A 17,645-nucleotide genomic window follows, 5' to 3' on the forward strand; every position below is an offset into this window, starting at 1 on the left:
ACACTGGCAGGATGGTACCATATTTTGATTCACAAACATACTTGAAGTAATTTGTAGGACCAAGGTAAGGTACCGTTTCGATAGCTGTGTATCAGTACCTCCATGCTGTACACTGTATTTGTATCCAGTACATTCCTATGTACTCTGCTAATGGTTCTGAAGAGGCTTCCTTGGGCTAATGCACTGGTATTATAATCAGATCCTTGTGGTATTTGTTAAACTTCTCTGTAAGGGTAGTTTAGGAATACTCAAGTGGCTCTAATGCGTCAGACAATAATTTTCCTCCTTTGTTCTCTGCAAGAAAGGAAGAAAGCAGCAGACTATTTCATGTTTTCACACAGCTTGGCACAGTAGCAACCAATTTCTACATTCGCTTCCAAGTGAATTTTCATTGCTTTTGCCTCAGTGAAAAAAAAAAGCATCCTGGGTTTATTTATTCTTAAAAGCTTATAATAATAATAAAACAAATACATGATAAAAAAAAAAAACCCTACTGTAAATGTTTTTAAAATATATGTTATTGGACTAATGGAAAATAGTTAATGCAAACCTTCAAGACCGCACAAGTCCCTTGTTTAGGTGTGAAAATGTGGATTCTGTAGCTAAACAGTGTTTTTAATGTAGATCCTGGACGTGTCCTCTGAGACCTTTGATTCACAGAGTACAGTAATCCCGTTTCTACACTGTGGTCCAATCCTGTAACTGCTGGACACTGTTCGGACCTGGCCTTGCCTTGGTGTAGAGTATTTTCTTCTCCTGGTCTACCCTGGGTCCCTTTATTACTCTGGAAAGCCAATCGAGCTGTAGTTTACTTCATTTTACTGAGCAAGTCCATGCTCCACTTGAGCCCTGATAACAACTGAAGCTTTCAGTACAATAATGCAGCCTCCAATGGGCTAGGATGTGTGAGAATGGGCTGAGAAGAATGGCAGAGACTTCAAGCATCTTCCATGAGCCTGAATCTCAAACCAATTGAGCATGTTGGGGATGAACTTGAACAATGTCATCATGAATGCGTCACGCACTGATCAGGGCAAATGGTCCAATATTAATACTACTACTATTATTAATAATAATAATAATAATAATAATAATAATAATAATAATAATAATAATAATAATAATAATAATAATAGAGATTTAGGGAATCGGTTTCAATATTCAGCTCTAGAAAGAAAATATATGACCTTGCACTCTTAGCCTTTTTACAACAGAGAATGTCTGCAATATGATATATTCAGTATTTATAACAGTAACTTTGGTTAGAAATCAATTCATAGCTGAAAGGTCACCATGTTAAAGTGTCTGTGCCAAGGTGAAATCGATAGTCCTTGTGTTTTTGTCCTTGTGTTTTATCATGCTGTCCTTACAGATGACGATGCTTTAGTACAGGCAGATCAAGCACAGCTCAAAGTACCTTGTTACTCTCAGGTACATGTGATCTGGGGACTGTATGTCTAACCATACCTGCAGGATGACTGCAGCCTCAGTTAAAAATAATTTTGTTTGTAATAGCTGTCAATTAGTCATTTACTACTCATTTACTGTTGGTTTACAATGAAAGATCAAACACAGGGATGTTGTAATACCCCTGAAAGCTGGTCTAAAAATAGATTTTATTGTATTAATGGAATAAAGGCATCAGTCTCTGGCACAGCTTAAGTTATTAAAAAGGATTGTCAGGCTGTAGGTAAACTTGTCATTATTCGATTGATTGTTGTGATGAAAAAATGACTGCTTAGCATCCCACCATACTGTATATAATGCATCATACATATTTCTGGCTTTATCTTGAGAATCCCACATCGTTTAAAGGGGAGTTACAATCTAGGTCTTTTGCTTCGGCCAGGGCTGCTGTACGGTTTTAATGTGTTTAGTTCTATCCAGTCAGCTGTTAAGTTTCAGAAAACTTAACTGTATTTAGTCTGTTTTCCTGTTAGTAATGCTACTTTTCTTTGGCTGTTGAATACCTGATCACCGGTATGGCTATTATTAAATGTAGACCATTGCACTTGTACCTGTAATCTGTTATTTATGTCTGGCATGGGATAGTCTTGTTACCCAAACACATTGTTACATTATTAAAACCTTCAGACAGTCTTGCTAAATTACCAAGTTAGCTGTCCTCTTATTTGATGGACTGTTATGAACACGAAAGCTCTGTGATCAATCTTTTAAAAAGGGTAAGCTTGAATTCATGAATTGTGCTACTGATTTCAAGTCAGATTCTTTATAAATGAAAGTCAACAGCCATCAGTTTACTGAGTGCTTAGTTCAGGGGTATGAAAAGGCAATTGCATTTCAGGGATGCAAAGTTAAAGTTGTCAGCATAGTGCAACATGTTTTCTGCAGGCTGTTTGACCTACCAAAACATAAAACAATCTGTGCATGTGTGTGGAGTTGAGGAGTTGGAACAGTAATTGCACATTTTGCCCAACTCAAACCATTGCTTACTAAATACAGTGGTGCTGTTTTGAATTGACTACAGTCAGTTCTTGAAATGTATTGGGTTACACTTTACATTAAAATGTTACAGAACTGCCTGCAGTGTTTACAAGAAATGTGCTCCTTCCTGCAACAATGCTGCTGCTCTGAATGGGAACAGAAAAGTTAGTTTACCTACCGTAAACCTGGTTCCCTGAAAGAAAAGATAGCCACCAAGCATCATTTATGGACTATACACCGGGCTATTGGAAGGCGTCACTGAGCTATTTCCATCAAAGCTGCCAATAGGCCCCCTTCCATTGATGACCTCCTCGGTCCCGCCTACCAAAGGAATATATTCGTCCCGCAGGGAAGGATCTTCTATTTTCGCGACGAGACCGTAATGACGACCAACGCAATCTAAGTGGTTGGTGGCATACAGTAACCTAGTGGAATACGCCCTAGCATTCTGCAAGGTACCCATAACCACATCCGACAGCCCTAAGGCTGGCCAGCGGTCCCTTTTAGGGGCCAGACCCATAGCTGGAACCTGCCCGGCTCTGGGTGTCAAAGCGTGCCTGTCCTCTGACTGAGCAGATCCAGGCTATGCGGGATCTCCCGGGCGGGCCGTTCAATAGCTGGCACAGAGTTGAGAACCAGATTCTTGTGGGCCACCTGGGGGCAACTAGAACTGATGCCTTCTCTACCAGACCTTTTCAAGAAAGGCCGGGAGTAATGGCAGAGGCGGAAATGCTTAAAGGAGCGTTCTGGGCCATACGTGGGCTAGGGTGTCAACGCCGAGTGGACACCCTAAGCGGCAGAGGGTGTACCACATGGAGCAATGTGTCGTCTCCGCCAAGGCAAAGAGATCGACCTGTGCCTTCCTGAATTGTTCCCAAATGCACTCCACCACCCTCGAGAGGCGGTCCTCTGCTCGATTGTCCACGCCCGGGACATGCATCGCCCAAAGGGACAGCAGATTCTGAAGGCAAGGCGATGCAACCCCGTGGACCGAAGGCCACCCTGGTGATTGATATACACCACCACTGATTGTTGTCCGTGCGGATCAACTCATGCTTGTTGCACACCACGTGTAGGAAGCGATGGATGGCAAGGAAAACCGCCTGCAGCTCCAGCATATTGATATGCAGAGACGTCCAGCGATCAGACCAAGACCTGCTGAATCCTCTGCCTTCACAGACTGCGCTCAACCAGAGTTAGAGGCATCCATCGTCATTACCCTGCGGTTGGAAACTACTCCCATTCGGACCCCTTGGCTCCACTGAGAGGTCGTCCTCCACCATTACAGGGTCGCTGAGCATGCCAGACACACTGTCAGCCAATGGTGTCTGTCGCACTTGGGATGCAGATGAAACCCATTGAGCCAAACTTGCAGCGGGCGCATGTGCAGTAAGCCCAGCTCGATGGGCTGATATTGCTGCGGCACAAGACAAGGGGCACCCTTGATCCATGTCGAAACAGGGAGAGTTGATGTTGGAGAGATGCTACTCTGTCGTCCAACAGGTAAGCTTGCTATTAATTGGCTCTGGCATCATTTGAGGGTGAGACCCAGCCTCAACAGATGCTTCATCACAAATAGCTGTGCGGGCCACTGCACCTTCCTGCAACTGGGCAGATCAACCAGTCGTCCAGATAATTCATCACCCTGATCACTTGCAGCTGCAAGGGAGCGAGGATGGCATCCATGCATTTTGAAAATGTGAGAGGGTAAAGAGAGGCCGAATCACAGCACGGAAAACTTCCTGTGCGCTGGACCCATAGGAACATGGAATCCATGTTCTTTCGGTCCAGTGCGATAACCCATTCGCCAGGCCAGACAGCCTGGTGAGTACAGCAGATGCCAGCATCTTGTTCTCTACTTGCCGAGGCGCCTTTCTGTTCTCGGTGGGAGCGCTGCTGCAATTCCTCAACCACTGGTCCAAGTAATGGTCAAGGGAGGTAAGGGCTGCTTTTGAAGGAAGAAGCCATTTCCAACACCACGTACGGCTCAGCCGTTTATTGAAACACTCAGGCACCAAGGGTGCAGACACACCAAGGACACTGAGTGAGGTAGAATACACTACTGGTGCACTGAAGCATCGGGTACACCGAGTTCAGGTGTTATTGGCTCTAAGCACCGAGGCATGGACTCGTGAAGTCAACACAACTTGGGGTAGCACAGAGTATACACCAGGGTGGATACATAGCTCGAGTCGCTGTGGTAGGCAATCAGGAGAGCAGTACAGGAGAGCGCACTGTGCTGCACCATGTTGCAGAGTGGCGATAACCTAATTCAGGACCGCATGCAGTCACACAACGAGTATGCCAGAGTGGAGCACAGGCTGAAGGAGCTGCAGCGTGTTAGGCAGGAATAAAAGTGTACTGCTTTTTTTTTTCTTAGTGCACAGGCTGTAATAGGAAAAACATGCAGGCTGATACACACAGCTATGGGAGAAACACAGGAGTGTCTAGCCTGGACTACGTGCAGTCACACAACCAGGGCAGCATGTAGCCTACAGCGGAGTGGAGTACCGTCTACAGGCAGAGGCAAAGAGGCACTGTTGTGCTAGGTCTGAAGCAGTGGCCAAGCCCCGTGTGCACTGCGTGCACCGCGCGACCCTAGCATCATGCGCAGAGTACCGTGCACTATGTGCAACGTGTACTGTGCAGCACTACGTTCCCACACTAGTGGCAGATACTGTGCACACCACGTTGTGCGTGCCGCGTACATCGATAATAATAATACAGCAGTACAGATGGGGGAGAGCACACTGTCTGTTCGATTGTAAGACCTAACAGACATGGTGGAGAGCCCAACACAGCCTGAAGTATATCTCAACTCAACAACGGGGCAGGCCCCAGTGAGGAGTACACGGCTGGTTCAGCTGTAAGCAGCCACGCTGCAACTAGTCCTCTGCGGAAGCACAGAGACGTGCAGCACAATCAAAACAACAAGGCTCGCCCGGCGGCCTGACTGGCGGCCCGCAGACGGCTGGTGGACTAACTCAGCAATGGGGACAAAGCAAGCCTAGCCCTTGTGGAGTAAGAGCTCTCCCAAGTAAAAAAAGGGGGTGAAAAACACACACTCACTGTTAATAATACTGCTTACCATCAGTCGACTCACAGACGATGGACACAAAGAGAAGCAGCCTAACACATGTAGCGAGCAGGTGCTCAAGACAGTGTAAGAAATAGAAAAAAGGCTATGATTTAGGAGCTACTGATTCTGTGAAAAGCGGCAAGCCAGCTTTCAGCACGAAGTGCAAGGGAACTAGCAGCAAGCCCAATGCAGCACTTTTTAAGTAATAAAGAGGGCTCAATGCAACACAAATGGTCTTACCGTACCAACGTGAGAAGGGAGAACAGGTCGATCCTTCCCTGCGTGACGATCATTTTCCCTTGGTGGGCGGGACCTCGGAGGTCATTGAGGGAAGGGGGCCTATCGGCAGCTTTGATAGAAAGAGCTCAGTAATGCAGCGATATGGATAACATGGGACACAGTAAAGGTAACTTATTGCGTTTCTGTAAACTTTGCAAGATGTTCTGTAACACTAAGTGCTTCCAGCTTCACTGTACTAAGATTGTAATTCCATATGTGGTTACATAGTCATTACACTGAAAATCTTATTGTTGCATTGAAACCACACAATCATGTGTGTAAATATGTTATTACAATGTAGTAAAGGGTTTTAATAAACCAGCCACATCACAAGCGCAGTTGTACCACAACATGTATTAATGTCAGGAATGAGGACTGTTAATCAGATACCACGTTCACTCACTATCTTGATATCCCTGAATTTCCCCTGCTTCAGAAATCAGCAACAGATTTTAATAAGAAAGAATTCCAGTGCAGTGGTTCTCCAAATGTTATCACTTTACTATCAAAGGGATATTTGTTCTTTGTTTTACCCAAAATGCAGTGCCAAGACTGTTTAAAAAGTGATGTTTAATAGATTTCATGTACATAAGCTTCCACCACGACTGCAAAAAAGCCTTCCTAGTGACGAGTCACCAGGGCGTAGATGGACAGATAGGGTGATCTGCAGAAGGAGATTGAATTGCTGAGTGTCATGGAGCTGTTCTTGCATCATGACGAGGAAATAAACAGTGCTCTTGACTGGAGTCTATCACAACTGGGGGCCTCTATCCCTTCATCCCACACAGTTTACATACACTCACACTGAGAAGCAGGGCCTGACTAACAGTGGAAAATATGAAACGGTTGGAAAGAAAAACAGTCTGATACAGATAGTATAAGAGTCTTTTTAATACGTGTCAGGTAAGCCTTGAACAGCACCTGGCTTTACAGGAACTGTAAAAACAAGCTGAGGTTCCCACCAGACGGATTAAATTAGCCCTCATGTAAACACTGTACTGGGCTTCAGTGCAATACTGAATACTAATTCATGGAATTAAATATAGCCTAGTGAGTTACCTTTAGCTCTCCACAGGCAGAGCTGGAAAACTTCTTGGAAATGTAGTCCCCCCCCCCCCCCCCCCCCCCCACATCCCCCGTTCAATCCCCATTCTGTATCAGAAGGCTGTCCCCATAGGGCTACCCTCATCTGGAACCAGGTACCTGCTCTGAAAAATATCTGCGTGTTGGTGTCTCAATGTATCAGTGACATTGAACAAGAAACAGAAAGCTTGTGACTCAGCGCACCGCAAGTGAGCGTCTTAATCACAACGCAAAAGAGCTGAGCAATCATGATTTTACAGCCTTTAAGCTTATCTCGTCCCACCAACAGGACACAGGACAAGATCTGTAATGGCAGTATATCATACAGCGCGGCCTTTTACAACTGTAGCTCAGTTAATTGCAAAACAAAACCCTTTGCCTCTGGGTCTCTCTGTGCACTTTTTTATTTTGCCTTTCCAATTGTAGCTGCTGGCAGTCTGGCTGTTATAAGTGTTGCATGTTCTAAACATCCAAACGGCAAGCACGCACTGAGCTGCTCTGAGCCTCCAGGTTTCCCACCGCTCCCATCGTATAGAAGAAATGTTTTTCCCTCTCTAATTGTAATGTTCTTGACTGGCCTGTTTTTGTAAAACCCCTTTGCACCCCAAACTGCTTCCTAGTCATGCAATGTAACAATGTTTTTTTGATTTGTTAAATATGGCATTTTACTTCTGAGGATTATAAAGCTGAACAAAATGATCAAAAGGTCAGCCGAAGTTATGCAAGGTATATGGTTTGAAAAAAAAAAAAATATATATATATATATATATATATATATATATATATATATATATATATATATATATATATATATATATATAAAATATGGTTTCGCAAGCAAAAACAATCCCTTGGCACTCCAAGAAAGAGAAAGGCAGTGAAAGTTTGTAGCAGTCTCCAAGCTCGCCGTTGCTCTTGTTTTTTGCTGTGACCTTCCAGGTGATAGCGCACACCCAGCCTGGCACAATGAAATGTTTTCCTCCTGGATGCTGCCTGGATTACCTCGAATAGTTGGGACATGCTCCTGCTCCACAGGAGAGCTTTGTTTGCTGCCTGCGGCTTTGCAATAATATGTGTCTTTTGTCTACATTTTGCCCTTTTCTCTCTTTCTTTTCCTGAACAGAGTGTTGTCTGCACTGGGGGGCTCAAGTGGTATCCTCATCCAGAAACGGTTCACTGTATCAAAGGTTGTGAGGTAAGGCATGTCACCTGTGGCAGTGTGTCTGTTTGTTGTTTAAATTCTGCAGTTTACCTAACTGTTCATTTCTTCATTCACATACAAAAGTATGAATTCATTTTTGGACAAATATGCATGCATTCCCCTAGTTCTGTGAGTGTGCATGCTCAGGACAGACCTGGCCTGCTGTGTGATATTAACCTTCAGAAAAAGGATCACAACAAAACAAAATGTTAATCACTATGTGTGATATTAACCTTCGGAAAATAGGATCACAACAAAACAAAACGTTGCTCACTATGTGTACCTTGCAAGTTGGGCCAGTGTTTGGAAAGCATTTGAGTGACATTCCCGTGTCTGTATCCACCGATTCTGACTCTCTTATCAAATCTGAAGCAGCACTTTGCTGAACCTGTTTTATATGTTATTCTCACACATCACTTGCCATTTTAGAGTGTTGTGTAAAATCTGGCAAGGTGGTAAATCAGTGCAGGGTAAAACATGTTGTGATACGTTTTTCTAATATCTATCAACTGGTGAGGACACAAATTCATGTGCAGCAATTTCCATTCGAAAATTCAGATAGTTTCTCTGCACTGAAGAAAATAATATTACTGCATACCACTGTTTTCACTTTGTTGATCAACCAATGAGCACTGACACAAAGCAAAATGGTTGTAAATGTGTCTGATCAGTGGATTGGAGTGGGGTCCGTATTGAGGAACTATCAACCTGTACCCGTGACCTCTCAAGTAGCATGGGTGAAGATTTGGGCTGGGAGTGCTTCCAGGCAGGTATACTAAGAGGACAAACTGCAGAGAGCATGTAGAATAAACAGCTATCCGATAGATTGCTCTTGCAGTTTAAATATACAGAAACATCACACGGCAGGTCATACTCACAAGACATGAACCCTGTGCTTAAGAGTGCATCTAAAAGAAAGCAAAACTAACCTGCGCAGATCATTTGAAGAGCTCCTGCATGCGCATGTTTAAAAGAAATGCTGCAAACCTGTTGGCACCCAGGCAAGAAGAAATAAAACACAGGATCAACATCTTCAAAAGCCTTGGTGAGACATTGCTTTTCAACACAGCAATCTCATCTCTGCAGTGAAATCCCTGATAGATACTGTACCTGTCTTTGCTTCACTGATAATGTTACAGAACCAGGTTCATGTTTCTGATTCAATCTGACGTTTTGATTCAAAGCAGAAGGTTTCCTCATGCTTTTCAGGAAGCCTGAATCAGTATCGATTCCTGGCTCATTTCCCATTGTTTTCTAACCTTGTCATGTCTATTAGCTTTAAAAATGAAGTGCATTATGGTTGCATTTGAACCCTCATTAGAGTGCTTTTCCGGGTCCCAGAGTGCCTCATCTGGTAAAAGCACAGCCGTGTGATGTGCAGGGTGAGGCATGCAGTCAGTGGAGCGCAGGTGCACATCCTGGCTGTGCAAATTCACCGCTCTCCACTGGGGTTCCTGCAGTTCACACTTGGTAAAAGCTATATATACAATGTATTGTATGCTGATGCTAATCTTATTTTCCCCAGCCATTCATGGGCGATAATTACTGCGACGCAATCAACAACCGAGCCTTCTGCAACTACGATGGAGGAGACTGTTGTGCCTCTACGGTGAAAACTAAAAAGGTAGGAGCTTGTTATCTTGGGATTTCCCCTGGATTTAACCCTTTCAGGACCTTCATCATCCAGATACCAAATAAATACCCATAACAGCTCACAGATGCCAAACATCCAGAATGTGTTTACTATAGTCTGTTTGTCACTTTAAAATGGCTTCACCAGATTAACAGTCCACCTGGCTTTAGATGTTGTAGTTACTTTCTTTTTTTTAATTTAATTTATTTCCAATAGCATTATCAATTATCAAAAATATTTTCACTAATTGCTCCCTGATAAAATATTTTTTCTGTTGTTGCTCAGACTCCTTCTTAATGAGTCATTTTTTTTGTATTCCTTGTTTTAAAAGGAGTTTTTGATCCCCACCGCCTTCTTAATGCCTATTAATGTTTTATAAAAACAAAATTGTCATTTACTGTTTTTGGGAGCTATTTCTACAGTGTATGTATGTGTGTGTGTGTGTGTGTGTGTGTGTGTGTGTGTGAAGCACAAATCTAAATGATAAAAAGTGCAGTTTTTATGACAGCATTAAAATGTTTGATCAAAGGGAGATTGCAAAATCATTTTAAGGCCATCAGAACCATTAAAAACAGTAGAGATACTGGGGCCATCGCCAGAGCTGGGCATGTCAGCTATTCAGAGTGTATGTAGAACATGTGAGGAAAACAGAATATTTCCTAGAATCCGTAGACCTGCTTTTTATTTATTGATTGATTTACAGTAGTTGGAGTGTGGTCATGCCCCATTTTGACTTGCTAACTTGGTATAATGATAATTAGCTGTTATTCTGTTATATGTGAGAGGGGGAAGTTCCTTTATTGAATCTCAGGGATGTGCTACAATGACCTAACAAGGAGATTTGATATCTGTACAACAGGATCAATGAATGGAAACAGAAAACTTGAATTGATATCTCTAATGGTTCTGTACTGAGACATACTTGCTGGTACAATAGCAGCTACAGCGGTATTAGTCACTGGTACAGCTCTGGGGTCACTGGGGTGGCTTTCAGGGGAGGCAGATCTCTGTAGTGACATTACAGATGTCACCGTGCCTGCTGCTGATCAGCACTGAGCTGTGAAATGATAGCTGACAGGGGTCTGTCAGTCTGCTGTGATCCCCTTCCTGTTTCATCCCTTAATAAGTAGCACCCAAGTGAGATCCAATCACTACAGTACATTGACAGTCTCTGTGAACCAAACCCACTTCAGAGGAATGAATGACGCTGGAGAATTCTGACACTAGAAGAGTGTGTTGAGTGCTGTGATTCACAGAAAGGTGTGTTGAGTGTTGTGATTCATGTAAAGGTGTGTTGAGTGTTGTGATTCATGGAAAGGTGTGTTGTGTGTTGTGATTCACAGAAAGGTGTGTTGCGTGTTGTGATTCATGTAAAGGTGTGTTGAGTGTTGTGACTCATGGAAAGGGACAAAGTATAGGAGACATTTTTAATGCCCTTCTATAAGCAAGCTGGAAAATAGCAAGGGCACTGTGGTTTTCACCTGTCTCCCTTTGCTGGAATTGTGCTATGTACTTTCTTGCAGGTTGCAGTAGTTTGTTCTGCAGATGCTAAAACCTGTTTGTGTTGGGCAGCGAGTGCAGTTTCAGGAATTTACCAGACAGGCCCCAGTTGTAGGTTTTTAACATCTTTCACTGATGTCAATCCCTGGATTTTAATTGTCAAACAACCCACAAAGGAAAGATGCCGGGCCTTTGATGGAGAAGCTAAACACAGTGTTCCTATGCAACAAAACAAATGGGAACCACTGTAAAAAAGCACTGGGAAAATGTCTTTGGTAATTATAATCTTATACACCTTTGAAAGAAATATATACAAGAATTCAAACTTGCACCTTTCTGTGTCACCAAACGAAAAAACCCAGCTCCCTTCACTTGAAAACCAGAGCATTGTAAAATGAATAGACTAGGAGTTTCAAAACTTGTGCTTTTTGCTCAACCTGACCAATTATTGCATGCCCCCTGTGTGGTTGATTACCAGCTTAGGAAGAGAAAATAACTAAAACATGTAATTAATAAATTAGTACAGGAATAGTACTGTAAATTTAAACTGTACAGAAATTAATCTTACATTTTCAATAGATGTTGAATAGGTGTGTTATATACAGTTCTTTAAATTGTAAATGTGTAACCCATATAATGTTACTAGCAGGTGCAGGTTTTTTCACTCTCCCAAAGAGATCCGTGATTCCTCCTCCTTAGGCTTCCGATGCGCTGCCTGGGAGCTACGGTAAACACACAGCCCATATTTTCAAGCTGTAATTACTTTGCTGAGGAAGTCATTGGTGTCCTGTTTGATGTTGAGACTATTGTCGTAAGCATGGGCTACTAAAAATAATGTTGCATCTTGTTTATCTGCGAAAGGGGGGATTGAAATTGTAATAACAATAACAAGCAAGATACAAATCTTTGAGGCTTTGAGGGTTTCTTAGGTCTTTTACCATCAACTCCGTGCACAACATCATTAACAGCGGCCCCTACTGGGCCTACATGGAACAGCACCAAAGATTAACAGTAATTAACATCTCCACTAATGTTTGTTAACTCTTTAAAAAACCTGCTATATCCTACTATCCCACTTGAAGAGAAAGGGACTGGAAATGTTCCAGTTTTCTTGTAACTAAGAATACTGCCAACATTTTCTGTGGCTATGGACCTGTACCTGGTGGAATATACAACATGTATTCTGAAACATTGTGTAGTAACTGCATTTAACTGACAGTTCCAACTGAAATACCATAATAAATCAACTAGAAACACATAAACCCAGGACCATTAGTAGTTTCACACCACAGGGCTACCTAAGCAAATAATAAAACCGAATTGTACGCCCTCCCTTATGTGTGTGACATGTACTTGCTGCCCATTGTGGACTGCAGCAGACATGTCTGATATGCGTTACTGGACACGACGTTTGAAGGTATTTTTGAACTGTTCAGTGTTGCTCTCAAGAGAAATAAAAGCAACATGAATGAGCTGTGGCTTTCTGAAGTCACATGCTTGTACTGTTTCCTATTCCATGGAAGGAATCCAGTCACTCAGCATGGGTGTACGATAATAAAGTGTTACTATTGTAAATCAACCCCAAACTCAAGCTATCCATTCAAGTAGAAGAGGTGATTCATAAAGGACGGTCAGGAATCGGGCTTCCAGTGGAGAAGTAGGAAGCCACAATGTGGAATGTTTGGGAGAAGGAGACTGGAGCCAGATGTGAGAAACTGACTGTTAAAATGTAAACGCTCCCAGCTCTTACCCAGTGGTGTAAAAAACAGCTTTTCCTGGCACAGACTAGTAAAGGGGGGTGGGGGGGGGGTAAGATGTCCTTTCTTAATGAAAGTGGTTCCTTTCTTTTTGTTAATGATGGATTAACTGCAATATGAAAATCTTCAAATGCTTGGTCAAATTGTGCACTGAGGTTGTTTGGTACCTTATGTGTCTGAGGTTGTGCTTTGAAAGGAAGACTGTTTGGTACATTGGTTGTCTTTGAGGTTGTGTTTTGAAAGGATGACTGTTGGGTGCCTTGGTTGTCTATGAGGTTGTGCTTTGAAAGGAAGGCTGTTGGGTACCTTGCTTGTTTGAGGATGTGCTTCGAAAGCCGTTCAACATGACGATCAAGTTCACTGCATGTAGGGTTCATTCATGATCAAAATGGGAAGCTCAAAATGATGCTGCGTCTATCTCCTATTTCTAAATAGCTTGCAAGGGGGAAAATGCAAATTGCAATAACGTACCCTGATCGTTTTGAGTTGTCGAGAGTTCTATTTGGCAGCAGTCTACATTTAACACTTGCTGATGATTTCTGTGATCTTTCTACAGAAACTATTTAATATTGAAACTTTTATGTTATTTCTTCAAGCGAGTTCATACAATCTGAGATGACAATGCATTAAACTTTCTGCTTCAAGCAGAGATCAATCCTCAAGTGATCGCTCACTGTACAGACTGAGCAGGGTTGCCTTTGCATGCTGCTAAACCGTTAAACATAGTAAGGATGCTAAAGGAGCCATTGTGGGCAGTGGAATGGGAGGCCTCTGATTCCCTTCAGCTTAACACTGACTCTGATATATTCCTCCCAGCCTACTATTTCATCTGTACTCAATCTGCATGATATTGTTTAGTCTTGATTATTTATTAGACTCAACAATTCTAATCAGAAATCACTATTGTCCAACCTGACAAGGAGCCTTGGCTTAATGGTTAAAATGTGTGAAAGTCAATCATAGCAAGAAAGTAGGAGTTCTATATTTGTGTTTTACTATCCTGCTGCCACTCCTAATAATCACCAAGGTGCAAGATGGAAAATCCCTCCTGATAGTTTTATGACTCCACTTATTTATGAGGTTTGTCATGCATGGTTCCACATGTGCCTCAGCATGGTCGGCTCCTTCTATCCCCTAATGATGTGCATCTCATGAGGCGAACAGTTTAAAGAAAGGCATGCCTTTGTTTTGCTTTAATGTAATGCAGAAAATGTTATTGAAGCAAAAATCTAACATGCAGGCCAATGTTCTTGCTTAACAAGGGTGAAGAAAAGTCCACCAGTCATGGAAATGCCTGTGTTGGTTACACAAGCACCTTGGCAAACAGTAGGAGCATTTTTTTGTGACCGCTTGTTACATAATGTTTTGTTATGTAACATTCATATCAACTAAAACAAGAGTATAGTATGCTAATGTTACAGACAATTTAATGTTTTATTTCTATGGATTTTACCAGGATTATTATTTTTTTTTATCATTACAGCACCCTTTAGAAATTATCTACAAAAAATGCATAAAACAAATTCCTTGTCTACTTTAATCTTCAGTAAAATCAGTTTTGTGTTTGCACATGATCTTCCCAGGTATGCTTGTAAAAAAGTTGCTAAGATTCGAAAAGAGTTGAAAAGTTAGCATGTTCATTCTTTCAAATTCACAAGATCCCAAATAAGAGGGGGGAGTGGAAGGGTCAGGGTCAGGTATCCTTTCATCAGAGCTGGGGGTGTTAAAGTTGGAAGTCAGCAGTGTTAGTTTGGCAGTTCTCTTCCTCAGAGGTGAAAGTTGGGTCTATACTGGTGGCTGCTGTGTTTTTCTCAAGGTAAACCATGACATGGAGGCTTCATCTGTGTGAGAGCTTGTGTTTGTGAGGCAAGCCAGAGATTAATGTAGAAGAGGTAGACACATTCTCGCATGACATTTCATCTTGATATGAAGAGGTAGCTGCATTGTAGCATGACATTTCATCTTGATATGAAGAGGTAGCCAGCTTCTAGATGGCATTTCATCTCGATATGAAGAGGTAGCCAGCTTCTAGCATGGCATTTCATCTCGATATGAAGAGGTAGGCAGCTACTAGCATGACATTTCATCTTGATATGAAGAGGTAGCTGCATTGTAGCATGGCATTTCATCTTGATATGAAGAGGTAGCCAGCTTCTAGCATGGCATTTCATCTCGATATGAAGAGGTAGCCAGCTTCTAGCATGGCATTTCATGTTGATATGAAGAGGTAGACACATTCTAGCATGACATTTCATCTCGATATGAAGAGGTAGGCAGCTACTAGCATGACATTTCATGTTGATATGAAGAGGTAGACACATTCTAGCATGACATTTCATCTCGATATGAAGAGGTAGGCAGCTACTAGCATGACATTTCATGTTGATATGAAGAGGTAGACACATTCTAGCATGACATTTCATCTCGATATGAAGAGGTAGGCAGCTACTAGCATGACATTTCATCTTGATATGAAGAGGTAGACACATTCTAGCATGGCATTTCATGTTGATATGAAGAGGTAGACACATTCTAGCATGACATTTCATCTCGATATGAAGAGGTAGGCAGCTACTAGCATGGCATTTCATGTTGATATGAAGAGGTAGACACATTCTAGCATGACATTTCATCTCGATATGAAGAGGTAGGCAGCTTCTAGCATGGCATTTGGGAATGTATGCAAGTACACATTTGAAGGAGTAGTAACACTATTTCTGATTTATTCTTCAGGATGATGTAACATTAGGCAACTCTGGGAACCATTGAAGAAACTAGCTGGCAATGTCAAACAATTTTCCCATGTGGAAAGTTCAAGGGGGAGGGGGGCTCTACATAATATCATGTACATCTGACTGCTTCAGTTGTTTCCAGAAAACAAAGTTGCATGTGTTACATCGCTCTCTGATTTGAGTTTGATTGAAGTCGCTATTTCACAATAGGCTTGCTTGAAACTCTGTGATGTTATCAGATGAAACAACACTCCTCGTTTCAAATGGTTAATGCTTTGACCTGTGGGTCTTGCTCTTACAAATACACAGTGCTGCTGTTGCTAGGGTTTCGGCTAAGGGGGTACTGAGCTGGCACTGGAGGGGTGTCAGGAGTAAGGGATTATCGATAATTGATCACTTCAGAAAAAAAAGTGAATCGTTAATATAAAAAAAAAACTAAAAGTGGTGTTATTTTTATCACACTTTTCAATGTAAACATCACATGTAAAAAAATTGGTATGCCCTGATAAAACTTTACCACACATTACAGGCAACAGAGTTTGCTTTTCTGTAACCGGCTATTGGAATATTGGGATATCCACCTAGAGAAAGACTGGTGGTGTCACTCTATAAAGTGGCCACATTGCTCTGCTGCTGAACAGAATGTAGAGGTTAGGGCTGGGTCAGAGGTGAACATTTTTGTTGAATGTCCTAGTGTGTTGGCAGTGTTTCCAGGTGTTTCTGCTTATGACATGTATGAGCTTTCTGTTCTTCAGTGATATTGTGGCCACACCTTACAGTTTGTTCATATGGAAATGTGATAAGGGGGTGTGGAAGGGGTGTGGGTAATTCACTGACGAGGAGACAGACAGGTGTACTTGAAAACGCCACACAGGTGCCCAGTGTTATTTGCAAACAGTTCTTGCTTTTTCCGGCAGAGGGCACTGTTGACCGTGGGCTGCCTATCAACGATGATAGACAGCACCACGGAAATACCACAGCTGGTACACGAACAGCAAGTGCACTCGCAGGTGCTCAAAGAAATAATAATAAAAACAGAAGGCGAAAAGAACAATGGAAAATAAAACAGTAATAAAACTACAAATAAAAGGTGCTGCACTCGGCAGCGTTATCCCGGTCGCCGCTACCCGCACGACCCGGATCACCGTCCTACTCTGTAGGCTAACTAGCCTGTTCTTTCACAATACGCTGGGGTCTGCCCAAGGGTTCCCCGCTCTCTCTGTCTCGCTATGAAACTCTTTGTTTCGCCTGATTCCTGGTCCTGGATCAGAGCTTCCGCACTCTCGTTGCATCTAAGTGGGCAGACCTGAGGAAACAACAGAGAGTTAATTTATAGGGCTAACAATCTCCCAAGACGCGCCTCTCAGCCATTCAGAGAGGGGGAAAGTCCACACACCCACTTTCCCACCTCCCCGTGTCACTGCCATGACTCACAGGCAGTTGTTGGACGACTGCCGCCCTCTTCCTGTAGCCCGTGAACACGCCAGCAGAGTCAACACAGATCGCTCCCTGTTACAGGGGGTTATGATGACTTGAATCATGACCTTAAAAACCTTATTCGTATCAGCGGCATGTATTCATAAACACATTCTTTAAATAACTCATGAGTTGTAGCTTTGTTAATAGAGCACATGATCTCAAAAACAAGAGAGTTTGTTAATATTGTGAAAGGCCCACAAGCAGCTCTTTTAATTGTTGTCCAGTTGTTAGAGAACACAAAGAAATCTCTGTGCACTCCTTCTACCGGGATGCCCTGACCCAGCCCCAGCCCTTGGCACGACATTCCCTCTCTCCTTGTTGTGAAACACAAGGTCACTGTATCTTTCTGGTAATTCCCACTCCCCAGTAAATCTAACCACCCAGACCTGGCCCTTCCCCTTCCCTCTGAGTGCTTAGTTAACTGGGCTATTCCCATCCAGGCAAACCCCTTGATTTC

The 17,645-nt window shown here is 42.7% G+C and overlaps 1 protein-coding gene across 1 annotated transcript in view; it reads left to right on the forward strand.

Moving 5' to 3' along the window:
• The window catches only part of LOC121303634 (pappalysin-1-like), a 188,830-nt gene that overhangs the window by 153,103 nt on the left and 18,082 nt on the right, over positions 1-17,645 (forward strand). The window contains exons 20-21 of the mRNA XM_041234437.1: positions 8,010-8,081; positions 9,613-9,711. Of these exons, the coding sequence (XP_041090371.1) occupies positions 8,010-8,081; positions 9,613-9,711 (171 nt within the window). The remainder of the gene's footprint in view (positions 1-8,009; positions 8,082-9,612; positions 9,712-17,645) is intronic.

This window comes from Polyodon spathula, chromosome 34 (genome assembly GCF_017654505.1).
Source record: "Polyodon spathula isolate WHYD16114869_AA chromosome 34, ASM1765450v1, whole genome shotgun sequence".
Classification (NCBI taxonomy): Eukaryota; Metazoa; Chordata; class Actinopteri; order Acipenseriformes; family Polyodontidae; genus Polyodon; species Polyodon spathula.